Source organism: Nannospalax galili, unplaced genomic scaffold (genome assembly GCF_000622305.1).
Source record: "Nannospalax galili isolate Female #2095 unplaced genomic scaffold, S.galili_v1.0 scaffold1387, whole genome shotgun sequence".
Classification (NCBI taxonomy): domain Eukaryota; kingdom Metazoa; phylum Chordata; class Mammalia; order Rodentia; family Spalacidae; genus Nannospalax; species Nannospalax galili.
This window is the reverse complement of record NW_008355976.1, coordinates 625,118-638,255: the sequence shown is the minus strand read 5'-3', so window position 1 is coordinate 638,255 and position 13,138 is coordinate 625,118. Positions and strand designations below refer to the sequence as shown.

General features: G+C 51.6%; 2 protein-coding genes across 2 annotated transcripts; one reads left to right on the top strand and one right to left on the bottom strand.

Annotated features, from left to right (window-relative positions):
- The first annotated feature begins 335 nt into the window (after positions 1-335).
- On the top strand, positions 336-4,170 carry Chrna10 (cholinergic receptor nicotinic alpha 10 subunit). The gene is made up of 5 exons (XM_008854094.3): positions 336-398; positions 921-1,066; positions 1,450-1,604; positions 2,287-2,819; positions 3,371-4,170. The coding sequence occupies exons 1-5, from the start codon at positions 338-340 to the stop codon at positions 3,817-3,819; spliced, it is 1,344 nt and encodes a 447-aa protein (XP_008852316.1). The 5' UTR covers positions 336-337; the 3' UTR covers positions 3,820-4,170.
- A 1,084-nt stretch (positions 4,171-5,254) lies between these two features.
- On the bottom strand, positions 5,255-11,002 carry Art1 (ADP-ribosyltransferase 1). The gene is made up of 4 exons (XM_008854095.2): positions 10,887-11,002; positions 9,800-10,580; positions 7,885-7,926; positions 5,255-5,908 (listed from the first exon to the last, which is right to left on the bottom strand). Exons 1-4 carry the CDS (start codon positions 10,947-10,949, stop codon positions 5,811-5,813), a joined length of 984 nt encoding a protein of 327 aa, XP_008852317.1. The 5' UTR covers positions 10,950-11,002; the 3' UTR covers positions 5,255-5,810.
- Between the last annotated feature and the right edge of the window lie 2,136 nt (positions 11,003-13,138).

Genomic DNA, 13,138 nt, shown 5'->3' with positions numbered 1-13,138 from the left:
GCAGGCTTACCCAGGGTCCAGGTACAAGGCATGAAGGGGCTGGAAAAGGAAGAGTGGAAAGAAGTCAGGGAGGCAAAGGCAAAGGCTGTTAGAGAGGAAAGTGAGGCAGTGAGAGGAAAAAAGGGATACGGGGCATAGAAAGGGACAGAGGCTGGGAACGGCAGAGGAGAACGGCAGGTGCCAACGACAGGTATATAGTCTCAAGGACAAGTGCGAGTAGGTGGATCAGAGAACTGTAAAGTCTACAGCCTCCGGAGGGTAGTGGGACCACCAGAGATCTTGTTCTTTTGGATTTCCAGGTACTGTCCACATCATACCAGCCCACTGTGATAGAACCATGGGGACCAGGAGCCACCACCTCCACCTGAGCCTTCTGTTCCTGCAACTTCTTCCAGCAGGTGTGTACCAGCCCTCTCCTAGCATTGCTTCTATTCCTGTCCTCCCCAAACCCTCTCCACCTGGTCTCCATCTTTCTCTTCAATGCCTGTAAGAACAGAGCTGAGAACAAGCTATCTGGGGACTGTGGAAGAGAGAGGGAGGCTGGCCTGGTGAGGGTGGGAACAGCACCCATGTAAAAAGCTGGGCGGGGCTGCATGTGCCTGCAACCCCAGGACTGCTGGGGTCTGCTGGCCTGCCAGCCTAGCCAAAAGTAACAGCAAGCTCTGGGTTCAGTAGGAGACTCTGGCTCAAGAGAATAAGACAGAATGTGATAGAGTAGGACACCATGTCTTCCTCTGGCCTCCATGAACACACACAAACACACGTACATACACATCACACACAAACACACACACACACAACTATCGAAAGTCTGTGAGACCATGGAACAGGTGAAAGGGTTCCAGCTGAGGGTGGAGGATATGATCAGAGGCCCCTGAGCTGTGGTCATGGGTGGGCAACCCTTCTCATTCATCTTCCAGTGTTCCTTGGAGCTGAGGGCAGGCTGGCTCACAAGCTGTTTCGTGACCTGTTTGCCAACTATACAAGTGCCCTGAGACCTGTGGCAAACACAGACCAGACTCTGAATGTGACCCTGGAAGTGACATTGTCCCAGATCATTGACATGGTATGTTGTGGTAGTGGTAGGGCTGTGGGTATTACCAGGACCAGTGTCAACGGAAGAAGGGCCCTGTCCTAGCTATCCCTTTGCTGTGTTAATATTAACAACAATGATGAAAGCCTTTAGCTCTTGATGCCCGTTGGTGACCCACCACTTTACATACTTGAACTCACTGAATCCCAGTTAAGCAGGAGTTACCTGGGAAATGCACTGCTGAAACTGAGACTGAAGGACCATTAAAGTGGCACAGTGAGCTCAGGTCTGGGTAGGAACTCAACTATGTTGGCAAGCTGGATTGTGGGGACTGACCAGAGCCCTGTGACCAAGTGTGCATGAAGAGGGCAATGCGTGCATATACACACCCATATGTATTGACTACCCCCAAACAGGATGAACGGAACCAGGTGCTGACACTATACCTGTGGATCCGCCAGGAGTGGACAGATGCTTACCTAAGATGGGACCCCAGTGCTTATGGTGACCTGGATGCAATTCAAATTCCCAGCAGTCTAGTGTGGCGGCCAGACATCGTTCTCTATAACAAGTATGTCCTGCTTGGATCCCTCCCTTCTCTGAGGCAAGCACTGAGTTCCCTCTCAGCACCTAATGGGGTTGCTAGGCTGCCCTGGGGTCTTTCTCCCGGCGCCCTTCTAAGCTGCCAGGAGCTCACTACCACTCACAGTACCCGCACTTTACGCTGCCTCAGGCCATCACAGGCTGAAAGTCCCCAGGGAGTCCTCACTGTGGTCCAAGCCAACTGTAGCTCTCAAAGGTGTCCTGGGCACAACTGCTTCTCTATGGTGCCTTCACCCGTCCAGGCTCCGGACTCTAGAGATCTCTCCAGCTTACGAACTAACCAAAGCAATCTTTTATGCCATCTTTAGTTGCTCTGCGTCTCCTAGCCCACACATGGCACACATTGTGCATCTTTCCGGGTCCCTCAAATGAGTTCCCAAATGAGTCCCAAAGTCACTGTGAGGACAAGTTCCACGACTGGGTTTTGCACAGACCTTTTTACTCTGATCTGGATTAGATCTTGGGTTCCTTCTGAGTCCTCCCGGTGCTGCCTCCTCTAGACCTCCAAAAGCAGAAGTGCACCTTGGGAGGTTCACTCCACCCCAACCCCTGTGCTGCCCTGGCCGCTAAGGCCTGACTAGTGACCAAGCCCCTTGAAGAGGTCTACCTTGTCCTCAGGCCCCAATGAGTCCAGTTCGGTTTATCCACAGAGCAGACACGCAGCCACCAACCTCAGCCAGCACCAACGTGGTTGTGCGGCACGACGGCGCCGTGCGCTGGGACGCACCGGCCATCACGCGCAGCTCGTGCCGCGTGGACGTGTCGGCCTTCCCGTTCGACTCCCAGCGCTGCGGCCTGACCTTCGGCTCGTGGACGCACGGCGGCCACCAGCTGGACGTGCGTCCGCGCGGCGCCTCCGCCAGCCTGGCGGACTTCGTGGAGAACGTGGAGTGGCGCGTGCTGGGCATGCCGGCGCGGCGGCGCGTGCTCACCTACGGCTGTTGCTCGGAGCCCTACCCAGACGTGACCTTCACGCTGCTGCTGCGCCGCCGCGCCGCCGCCTACGTGTGCAACCTGCTGCTGCCCTGCGTGCTCATCTCGCTGCTCGCGCCGCTGGCCTTCCACCTGCCCGCAGACTCGGGCGAGAAGGTGTCGCTGGGCGTTACCGTGCTGCTGGCGCTCACTGTCTTCCAGCTGATCCTGGCAGAGAGCATGCCACCTGCGGAGAGCGTGCCGCTCATCGGTGAGCCTGCTGGGGGTACGGTGGGGGTTGGGGGAGCACGTCCCCTCCCCTGACAGGTGTGGGCGCTGGGGTGCTTTAGGTTAAGGGGAAATGGGAAGGGCACTGGTCAAGGAGAGTATACCTCACCGCCAGGCAGGAAAGAGCCTCTAAGGAGGAAGATCCGGTTCCCAGTATCAGGTGTAATAAGGAACAAGTGTAATGTACTGACTTAATGGCTGTGTACCAGGCATTCTCCCTGTGCACTTGACATGAACTCAGGTGAGCATCACCATGAACCAAGGAAATAGATTATCCCAGGTGTACTGAAAGGATCAGTACCAGCAGGGGTTATGTCCATAACTGTCAGCCTCCAGCAGTGAGAATAATTAAGTAACAGGTAGCTCTAGAACCCTGATAGGAATGAGGAATGGGGAGAACTTGGCCCTTATCTCCATCCTTCCCCTCAACGGCTTCAGAGCCTGGTGGTGGGCTTCTATCTATGACAGGCAGCTGGGAAGCTCAGTATCCTCCATTTCCTGTTTGGGGCTCACCTAGCACTCTCTCTCTTGTAGGGAAGTACTACATGGCCACTATGACCATGGTCACATTCTCCACAGCACTCACCATCCTCATCATGAATCTGCATTACTGTGGTCCCAGTGCCCATCCAGTGCCTGCCTGGGCACGAGTCCTCCTGCTTGGACACCTGGCAAGAGGCCTGTGTGTGAGAGAACGAGGGGAGCCCTGTGGGCAGTCCAAGCTACTAGAGGCAGCCCCCAGCTTCCAGCCTCCAGCTGGCCCCACAGCTGGACCTTGCCTTGAGCCACGGTGTCTCTGCCACCAGGAGGCCCTGCTGCACCACGTAGCCTCCATTGCCAGCACCTTCCATAGCCACCGGGTTGCCCAGCGCTATCATGAAGACTGGAAGCGCCTGGCCCATGTGATGGACCGCTTCTTCCTGGGCATCTTCTTCTGCATGGCCCTGATCATGAGCCTCCTGGTCCTGATGCAAGCCCTGTAAAGGGCAGGAACTGGGTCCCGGGAGTGACTGCACTGTCAGCACCTCCAGGCAGGCATGGCAAAAGCCAAATGCTTGTTGGTTCTCAGGCTAAACTGTCTCTAACCCCACTACTGCTAAAAACCTGGGACATTTTCTCTTCAGGACCAGCTCAACTAACTTCACAATCCACAAGAGCCTATCCACATGGTCTGTGTGCTCTGAGAGTGATCCAGAGCCTGCCTCGACCCTGATTCCAAAAGGATTGAGATCAGAGTACAGACTTTGAGGGCAAGATGCAATGTCAGCTGAATATAGTGGGTATTATACTCCTGTAATCCCAGCACTTGGGAGGCAGAAGCAGTTTGATCTCTGTGAGTTCAAGGCCTGTCTGGTCTATATAGTAAGTTCCAGGCTAGCGAAGGCTACATAAAACCTGTCTCACAAAAACAAAATGAAACAAAAACCTGGGCATGATGGTGCATACCTTTAATCCCAGAATTCAGGATATAGAGGGAGGGATTCTCTGTGAGTTCAAAGCCAGCATGGTCTACATAGTGAGTTCCAAGCCAGCTGTGGCTACAGGGAAACCCTGTCTCAAAATAGCAACAAAACGAAACTAAACAAACAAAAAACCAAAAAATAAACAACAAAAAATTCCCCAACAAAACTCATAATGTCTACCACTTGGAGTTAGAGCTCTTAGCTGGGAGAGCCACACATCTGTCTTGCTCTGCAGCTGCTGTCACAGGACTGTCACTCTGCCTTGCTTGCTCCTGCATAGATGCTCAGGGAAGGAAATTCATTGTCTAGTTTCCAGAGCAGACAGTCATAGACATTTGTCCCCAAAGCCTCAACCCACAATAAGAGTGCGCTTAGTATCTCCCCCATGTTCTGTCTTCTTCGGGACTGCAGTTGAAAATTGGGAAGATTGTCTCTACAGATAACTTCAGGACTCACAGATCAGAGAAAAATTACATTTTAAAAATTATATTTATTTATTTATTTATTTATTTATTTATTTAATGTGTGGATATGTGTGTGTGCAGGCGTGAGTGTGAAGGTCAGAGAAGAGTGTGGTAGCATGTTCTTTCTACCATGTGGGACCCATGGCTCACGCTCAGGTCAGCAGGTTTGGTGGCAAGCACTTTTACCTACTAAACCATCTCCATGACCCAGAAATTACAACTTTGCTGACAAGGAAATGACAGGTTCCACAGGGATCCTAAGAGAGGGCCTAGAACTTTCTCATTTTTCTTGCTCACCATCCTCATAGTTAGATGCAGTCACTCCATTCTTACACATAAAGTGCCCCAGGAACAGATATTAACTGACTTTCACATAGCTTCTGTTACCTTTTTTTTTTTTTTCCATTTTGAGACGGTCCCTATAGCCCCAGCTGGCCTGGAACTCACTATGTAGACCAGACTGGTCTCGAACTCACAGAGATCCCCGTGCCGCTGCCTCCTGAGTGCTGGGAGTAAAGGCATGCACCACCACACCCAACTTTCTGTTACCTCCTTTGTGCCTTAGACCCAGTCCCTGTCCTCAGGAAGCGCAGAGTCTCACATGGGAAACACTTGGGGACCAATGGGAGCAGAGAGGCAGGTCCTGTACCCAGCAGGTAACAGAGGTTGGGAAAAGCTTCCCGGAGGGGTGAATTAAGAGTTTTCCAGATGGGTATGGGAGGCATGTGAATGGCCCCAGCAGGTCCCAGTTCTCTCCTCCATCATCACCCCCAATGTTTGACATCTTCTCTCTCCAAATGAGTTGCTTCCTGTCCTGGAGACCCCCTTCCCCCACCTCCAGTCAGTCTCACTCTTAGAGCAGTGGGTAAGGTTCAGTCTCCAAGTTCTCTTCTGTGTCTCTACTGGCAGATTTGGCAATTGTCAGAGAAGGTTCCAGAGTTTTCCAAACATGGGTTCACCAGGGATCCTGCTATGCTTAAAGCATACAGGTGCCCAGCATCCTCCAGGCGGCAGAGGAGCAGATGGGGCTGCTCAACATCTGGTAAGTCACAGGAGGCCTGGACTCTCAGGAAGCATCCCCAGTACAAGGAACCAGAGTAGCAGCAGGAGAGACAAGACAGTGGAAAGGGAGCCTTGGCCCCGGGCTGCAGAGAAATAAGTCAAGAGAAGAGAGATTTAAGAGCAAGGTAAAGGCATGACGATGCAAGGACTGGCAGAGTGAGCTGAGAAGATGATACACAAAACGCAATGAGAGACAAAGAGCAGAATTAGAAAGGAAGGCAGGCAGAGATGAAGAGACCAGAGATGAGAAAACTTCAGTCTCCCCACCCCATCACCCTATCAGTTCTAACCTCTGCCTTCTGCAGACACAGAAGAGACATGGCAGGGTAGATGGTCTTGGCAGGCAGAGATCTGAGGGGGATCTAGTGATGAGCTTGGCTCCTACACCCCTTCCCAGATAAGAATAATCCTAAATTTTTCCAGTCTCAAATTTATACATCATTTGAATTTAGAGACCCAAGCTAGGCACAGTGATTCATATACCCAGCATCTTAGCACTCAGGAGACTGAAGCAGGAGAAGGGTCAGTTTGAAGCTGGCCTGAACTGCACATAGGGTTATGGGCCAGCTTAGGCTACATGATAAATTCCAGGCCAGCCTGAGCTACCTGGAAAGACCCTGCCTCAAAAAGAAAAAACGGGGCTGGAAAGTTGACTCAGCAGTTAAGAGCACTGGCTGTTCTCTCGCAGAAGATCCAGGTTTGGTTCCCAGCACTCACATGGTGGCTAGCAACTGTCTGTAACTCCAGTTCCAGGAGATCTGAAGCCCTTTCTGACCTCCATGGGCTTTGCATGACATGGGTACATTTACATATATGCAGGCAATACACTCATACACATTAAAAATTAGTAATAATAAAACAAAGGCCTGGGTTGAAGCTGGAAACCAGCTTCTGGTCTTGGTCACCTCAGACAAGTCACTTCTGTGTCTGGTCTGACTCTACTGTATGAGGGAAATACTCCTATTCTTTCTGGTAGATTGCTGTGTAGAGCCACACCGTGGTGGAAGCAGTTATGGTGGCCGGTTCAGAGTTTGCCTCTGCAGCCAGGCTGTCTGGACATGATTCCGCACTAGGTGTATGGTAAAGGGCTGCTTGTCTCTCTGCCCTCTTTAGAGTGGCTGATAACAATACCAACCAACGCCACTGCAATGTGCTGTAGATTGGTGGCACAGAATAGCCTGGAACTCAGGACTATTTTGTTGGGGAGAATGGAAAGGACAAAGAGAGGTGGGGTAGCCTTCCTGCCCATTGGCTATGCTCCTAGAGGAAGGCAGGGTTGGGGAGGGAGGGGAGAAGCATGCTAAGAGCTGGCCTGTTCGCACCTAGAGAAGTGGTGGCTCAGGTAGGCCCTGGTATAGCAAGTGTGCGAAGCAGAAAGACCTGAAAGAGACGAAGATGTCTTTTGGTTCTATTTGCTTATTACAAATAGGGAAACTGAGGCCCAGAGAAATAATAGATTGGTCATAGAGAATGTTAGGTTAGAGCCTAAAGTGTAGGTCCCTGACATCCAAGGCTTGGCCTTGGCCTTGGAAAGTAGGTCTGAGGAGGCCCTGAGGATAATAACAGGGACCATGGATTCCACAACTGAAGGAAAAGGCCCAAGAGAAGGGAACTCTGAGGGGAACAGCCCTTCCTATATTAGCCTCAGAGCAGCCTGAAACCTGAGCCTGACTTTGGCCCTTATCTGTGAGGGGCACAGACACTGCTGCAGAGCCACCACCCCCTCCACACATACACATCCTCTGTGAGAGGTTGACTGCCACCGCTGCTGTCTGATTGAAAGAGTTCACTTCTTGGGGCTGGAGAGATGGCTCAACTGCTAACAACCATCTGTAACTCCAGTTTCAAGGGATCCAACACCCTCTTCTGAGCAACACCCTCTGTGGGTATTGCATGTCACTGCACGAGTGCACTTACACACATGCAGGCGATACATTTGTGCACATAAATATTTTTTTTAAGGAGTTCAGTTCTTTGGTTAGGAGGTTGTAAGGATAAGAGGACAATCTAGGTGAGGGCCAGCTCCAGGTTAGCCTGCACAGACGTCTTCAGTTCTTACCTGAGCTGTCCAGCCGGCAGGGCCCAGACCTGCACTTCTTCTCTGTGGGAAAGAGACAACAAAATCTCAGTTGCTCTCCAGGTGGGAGGGGCCCCCAGAGCTGTGGTCCAACCCTGCTGTTCCCTAACTCTGCTCCCTTACAGGGGACCTCCCTTGATCTCATTTACTTAACCTGAGCTTCGAGGACAGAAGAGAGGCAAGCCAAAGTCTGTTCTAGGCCATGCCTGCTCCTCTGGCCTGAAATTACACTTGTGGCTCCATCTCCTCTGCCTTGTCCCTGGGACTGGTTTGTTTTCTTGGCCTGTCTTCTTCATGATGCTGTCCAAGGTAGGAATAGAGCCACACTGAACCTCCTCCCATTTAAGCCATGGTCACAGTGTAGGCCAACTATCTGTTTCTAACCATGAAAGTTGGGCCCCACGCAGCCAGGAACAGTCGCCCACAGCCGTCTGAGGTAGAGAGTCAGTCCCTCCTTGTCGTTCCTCCTCTGACTTGAGGGCTTGGCCAGGGGCATGGAGGAGGAGCAGTTGACACTTTCCTGGCTACAGGTTGGCACAGGTGAACTAGGACTTAAGGGCACAACACCCCCCATATCCACCTGGCATACACACAGCATGAAATTCCCATTCTGTCTCAAAAAAATATTCCTCTCAGAAACCAAGGTTGGGGCTTTCACACAACTTTAAAAAAGAATTTTTTTTTTTTGGTCTTTTCGAGACAGTCTTCCTGTAGCCCCAGCTGTCCTGGATTCTCTATGGAGACCAGGCTGGCCTCGTGTGCCACCACACCCCGGATCTCTGTGAGTTCAAGGCCAGCCTGGTCTACATAGTGAGTTCTAGGACAGCTAGAGCTACAGGGAGACCCTGTCTCAAAAAGACAAAAAAAAAAAAAAAAATCATTGGGGGTTGGAGAGATGGCTCAGCAGTTAAGAATGCTGGCTGTTCTTGCAGAAGACCAGAGTTTGAATCCCAGTACCCACATGGAAGCTAACCACTCTCCATAACTCCAGTTCCAGGGAATCTGACAGCCTCTTCTGATCGAGGGCATTGCATGACATGGGTGCACTTACCTAGATACAGGCAATACACATAAAATAAAAATAATACAATTTTTTTAAAAGTTAAAAAATAGATTAAAAATTTTATCTATTATTTTTATATTATGTGTATTAGTGTATAAGTGCACCTGTGCAGTTCAGTGTACACGGAGGTCAGAAGTGGGCATATACTGATCCCCTGAAACTGGAGTTATAGATGCTTGTTAGCCACCATGTGGGTGCTGGGTACCAAACCAGGGTCCTCTGCAAGAGCAGCCAGTGCTCTTAACCACTGAGCCATCTCTCCAGCCCCTCACAATTCTTTTTTAAAGTTTCTTTTATTATTACTGTGCATAAAAGTGTATGCGAGCATGTGCAGGTCCGAGGACAACCTCCTGGAGTCAGTCCTCTCCTATCTTCATATGGGTTCCTGAGTCTAAATTCAGATCAACAGGCTTTCAAGGCAGCTGAGTCACCCCAAGAGGCGCCCCGCCCCCCGCCCCGCCCCGCGCGCCCCTTTTCTCATTTCAGCCAACAGCGGTTTAGATGTCAATATTATGGCTGGAAATCAGTTCCCTTCCAGCTTCAAGCTGAGGGAAGAGACTACCAAGTGTGGCTGCTTCTCAGGTCTGGTTGCTTCCCTCCCCCACCCCTTGTCCGCCTCCTTTGACAGGGTCTTGCTTTGTAGCCCACAGTGTCCTGAAACTCATGATGTAGCCTCAGCCTCCCTAGTGCTGGGATTATGGGTGTGAACCAACACACCCTTCGGCTTGCTTTTATTTGAGTAGAAGATGGGGACTTGGATTTGCCAAAGCCCCTGGAGGATGGGGGATCCCGCCCGCCCTTTGCACAGAGGGACCAGCCTGGTTTGCTCCTCACCTTTGATGTACTCGCAGTTATACGTGCTGCGCTTGCCCAGCGCCCGGAGGTAGATGCGGGCGGGTCCTTGGGCAGCTCGACTGGCGTTGACCACCTGGAAAGTCTCAAAGGGGGGGATCAGCACCTCCTCCTCTCCAGGGAAGAAGGAGTAACCCTTGATGGGCGCTCCAAGGCAAGTCCAGATGCCGAAGAAGGTGTCCTCTCCAAAGTGCTGGGCTGCAACGTTCTGCAGGGACGCCGAAGCAAAGCCCCCCAGCCTAACGGTGGTCCCCAGGCCTGCTGGCCGGAAACGCAGGCCTTGCACCCCCCTGTACACCTGGCGGCACTGTGGAGATCGCAGGCCACTGCCGAGCAGCTGCAGGGCCTCGGTCAGCAGGAAATGGAGAGTCTTAAAGGAGAAGTGGTGAAGGTAGTGGGTCCGGGAGCGGCCTGCCTCGCGCACCGCCCTGTTGAATTCCTTGTGCAGGGGGGTATTGGCCGTGTAGGCCAGGAGCGCCACCCCATGCTCATCCCGGAAGCCCGGCGGCCGCAGGGGTGGGCGGGTGGGGCCGAGGCCCCACGCTGGTCCCCAGGCCTGGCGCTCCTGCCATTGGGTGTTGGCAAGGGCCCAGCCATCAGCGTAGACTTTGTTAGCCTTGAACTCTGAGTGGTTGAGATCTGGGAGGGCAGCTGCCATGTCGGCTGCACAGCCAGCATACTGGTCGTCGAAGGACGCTGGGGCCATGTCCAGGGGTGTTTCTTGAGAAAAGATGTCCCGTTGTGTGATGGGGTGGCTCTGAACCTGTGGGCGAGGAGCACCAAGGACTGATTGGGCAGCCTCTAGGAGAATGGGATCCCTGTCCTCCAGTTGTCTCCTGCACCGAGATGGGGGAGCCTGTCTGCTGGGAAACGCAGGACAGATCCCAAACACATCAGGAGGGGAAGGGAACTGGTAGCTAGCTACCAGCTGCAAGCTCTCCAAGACCAGGTTGTCAGGGGTCCCCTAACTGGGACAGGTGGATCTCCAGGGAAACTTGGGGGGTTCTTTCCTCCTGCTGCTTTTCCTTCCAGGATTTAGTGGGGTACTGGTGGTGGAGGATGACTATACCTGAAGGCCATCCCTGAGGCCCACAGACACCAGTAAGAGAGACATCATGGCCGGAATCTGCATGTTGGAGGTGACCCTGGGCAAGCTGCTGTCTCTTCTTCATCTGGAAAATCACAATGTTAATCTCTACAGTTTAAAAAACATTGACTTGGGGCTGGGGAGATGGCTCAGAGGTTAAGAACACTGGTTATTCTTGCAGAAGACCCAGGTTGGAATCCCAGCACCCGCATGGCAGCTAACAACTGTCCGTAACTCCAGTTCCAGGGGATCTGACATCCAGTTCTGACTTCCATGGGCATTGCATGACACCGGTGCACTTATCTACATGCAGCATACACATAAAAAATAAATAAATAAAAATAAAAAAGAACCATTAACTGATACCTAGTATCTGTGGCTCCCTGTGCTCAGCACAATCACAAGATAGAAATGGAAACACTGTAGAGAAATGGGTTAGGGATGTAGTTCAGTTGGTAGAGTGCTTGCCCAGCATGCATGAAGCCTTATGTTGGAGCCCCAATACCACCAAAACCTGGCGGCACTTGGGAGGTGGAGGCAAGAAGATGTTCAAGGTCATCCTCCATGTGATTTCATGGCCAGCCTAGGCTATGTGAGACTCTGTTAAGGGGGACAGGGCTGGAAGGAACATTGGATACCTGCTAGAGGAGGCAACAGCAGTCAAGACTAAGAGAGAAAAGATTGGAATTTGGGGGAGAGAAATTAATTTAGGGCAACAGCAACAGAAAATGCAAAAGTTTGGGAGGTAGCAGCTCTAAGGATGTGCTCATACATACCTTGGGGTCTGGCAGAGTGTGCGGAATGGGAGTGTTTGGGAAGGTAGCCAGTCACAAAGGGACCTGACAGCCAAAGTGAGTCTGGCCTCCACTCCCTTTACTTGTGAGCCCAGAGGAGGGGTAGCTCCAGGAAAGGTCAGGTCAGCAGGTAGCACTGTAGCTAGACAAGGACAGAGGTGGAGCCCAGTCTAGGAGTCCTCTATGCTCTTTGGAATCCTGTGGTTTGGCTCACCCTGGACTCTTTTCTCAACCCTCAGCACTTTGGTAGGGAGAGGCAGAAAGAGACCCCGGCCTGGGTGGTGGAGGAGAGCAGAGCAGAGTACAAAGAGCGTCCATTTCACCAAGGGAAGAGAGAAACCACAGAGGATGGAGTTATAGCCTGTAACTCCAGTTTCAGGTTATCTGATGCCCTTTTCTGGCATCCTAGTGATTCTGTATGTATCTGGTACATATAAATTCACACATGCACATAAAAAAATAAATCTACAAAAATAAAAAAGCAATGCCAGGTGTGGTGGTGCATGCCTTTAATCCCAGCACTCGGGAGGGAGAGGCAGGAGGATCTCTGTGAGTTCAAGGCCAGTCTGATCTACCTAGTGAGTTCCAAGCCAGCTGGGTCTACAGGGAGACCCTGTCTCAAAAAGACCAAAAAAAAAAAAAAAAAGAACAATAAAAAATAAAAAAGCAGATGTGCTGGTGATGTAGCTTAAGGTGATAGAGTGCTTGCCTGGTGTACACAAAGCCCTATGTTTGATCACCAGCATGTCATAGAAACCAGGCATGGTAGCACATGCCTCTATCCCAGCACTCGGAGGTGGAGGCAGAAGGATCAGGGGCTCAAGGCTGCATAGTGACTTCAAGGCAAGACAGGGGTACACAGACCTTGTTTCAAAAAATAAAAGGCAAAAAATGAAATAAAACATCCCCCCACACCTCTAGCAGTTTAACATCCTTATTCTGGTCTTTAATCCCCTCTCAGACCTCTTTAGCCTCTTCTTGGCTCTTGCAGCCAAGTGGCTGTAGTGTTTCCCCTCTCCTTGGTGGCCCCTGTGGCCACCCACTCTTCAACACTTGGCTGAGGGGTCCCCTTCTTAGGAAAGCCACCTGTCTGAGCTCTGAATCATGTTGACTGTCCTCTGTGGACAACCTAATTACAGTGTGCTGCCCCCTCATGTGCCTATCTCCTCTCCTGGCCTGTTAAGTTCCTTAAGGGGAGGGACCAGGAATGATCCATTCTGTGTCCCCAGGGCTCAGCCCAGGGCCAGGCAGAGACAAAGTCACCAAAATGTTGCCCAGAGTCTTGTTACTAATGGAAGACCTAAATAAACTTTGCAGCTTCATGTGGCCTTGCAGAAGCCTGGAGGATTACTGGGTTGGGATAGAAGGACTGGCATCGCTGCCTTTCTCTTTGGGCCAGGTTCTGTTCACCCTGGATGCAGCTTAAGCGCTGAGTACTGC

What these genes read in the sequence shown, in the direction of transcription:
- Chrna10 (XM_008854094.3), top strand. Translation starts at nt 338, where the DNA reads ATGGGGACCAGGAGCCACCACCTCCACCTGAGCCTTCTGTTCCTGCAA. An exon ending in CCTGCAACTTCTTCCAGCAG is followed by an intron (nt 399 to 920) that starts GTGTGTACCAGC and finishes TTCATCTTCCAG; the next exon opens with TGTTCCTTGGAGCTGAGGGC. An exon ending in GGAGAGCGTGCCGCTCATCG is followed by an intron (nt 2,820 to 3,370) that starts GTGAGCCTGCTG and finishes TCTCTCTTGTAG; the next exon opens with GGAAGTACTACATGGCCACT.
- Art1 (XM_008854095.2), bottom strand. Translation starts at nt 10,949, where the DNA reads ATGCAGATTCCGGCCATGATGTCTCTCTTACTGGTGTCTGTGGGCCTC. An exon ending in TAACTGCGAGTACATCAAAG is followed by an intron (nt 7,927 to 9,799) that starts GTGAGGAGCAAA and finishes TCTTTCCCACAG; the next exon opens with AGAAGAAGTGCAGGTCTGGG. An exon ending in CTGCCGGCTGGACAGCTCAG is followed by an intron (nt 5,909 to 7,884) that starts GTAAGAACTGAA and finishes ATTTCTCTGCAG; the next exon opens with CCCGGGGCCAAGGCTCCCTT.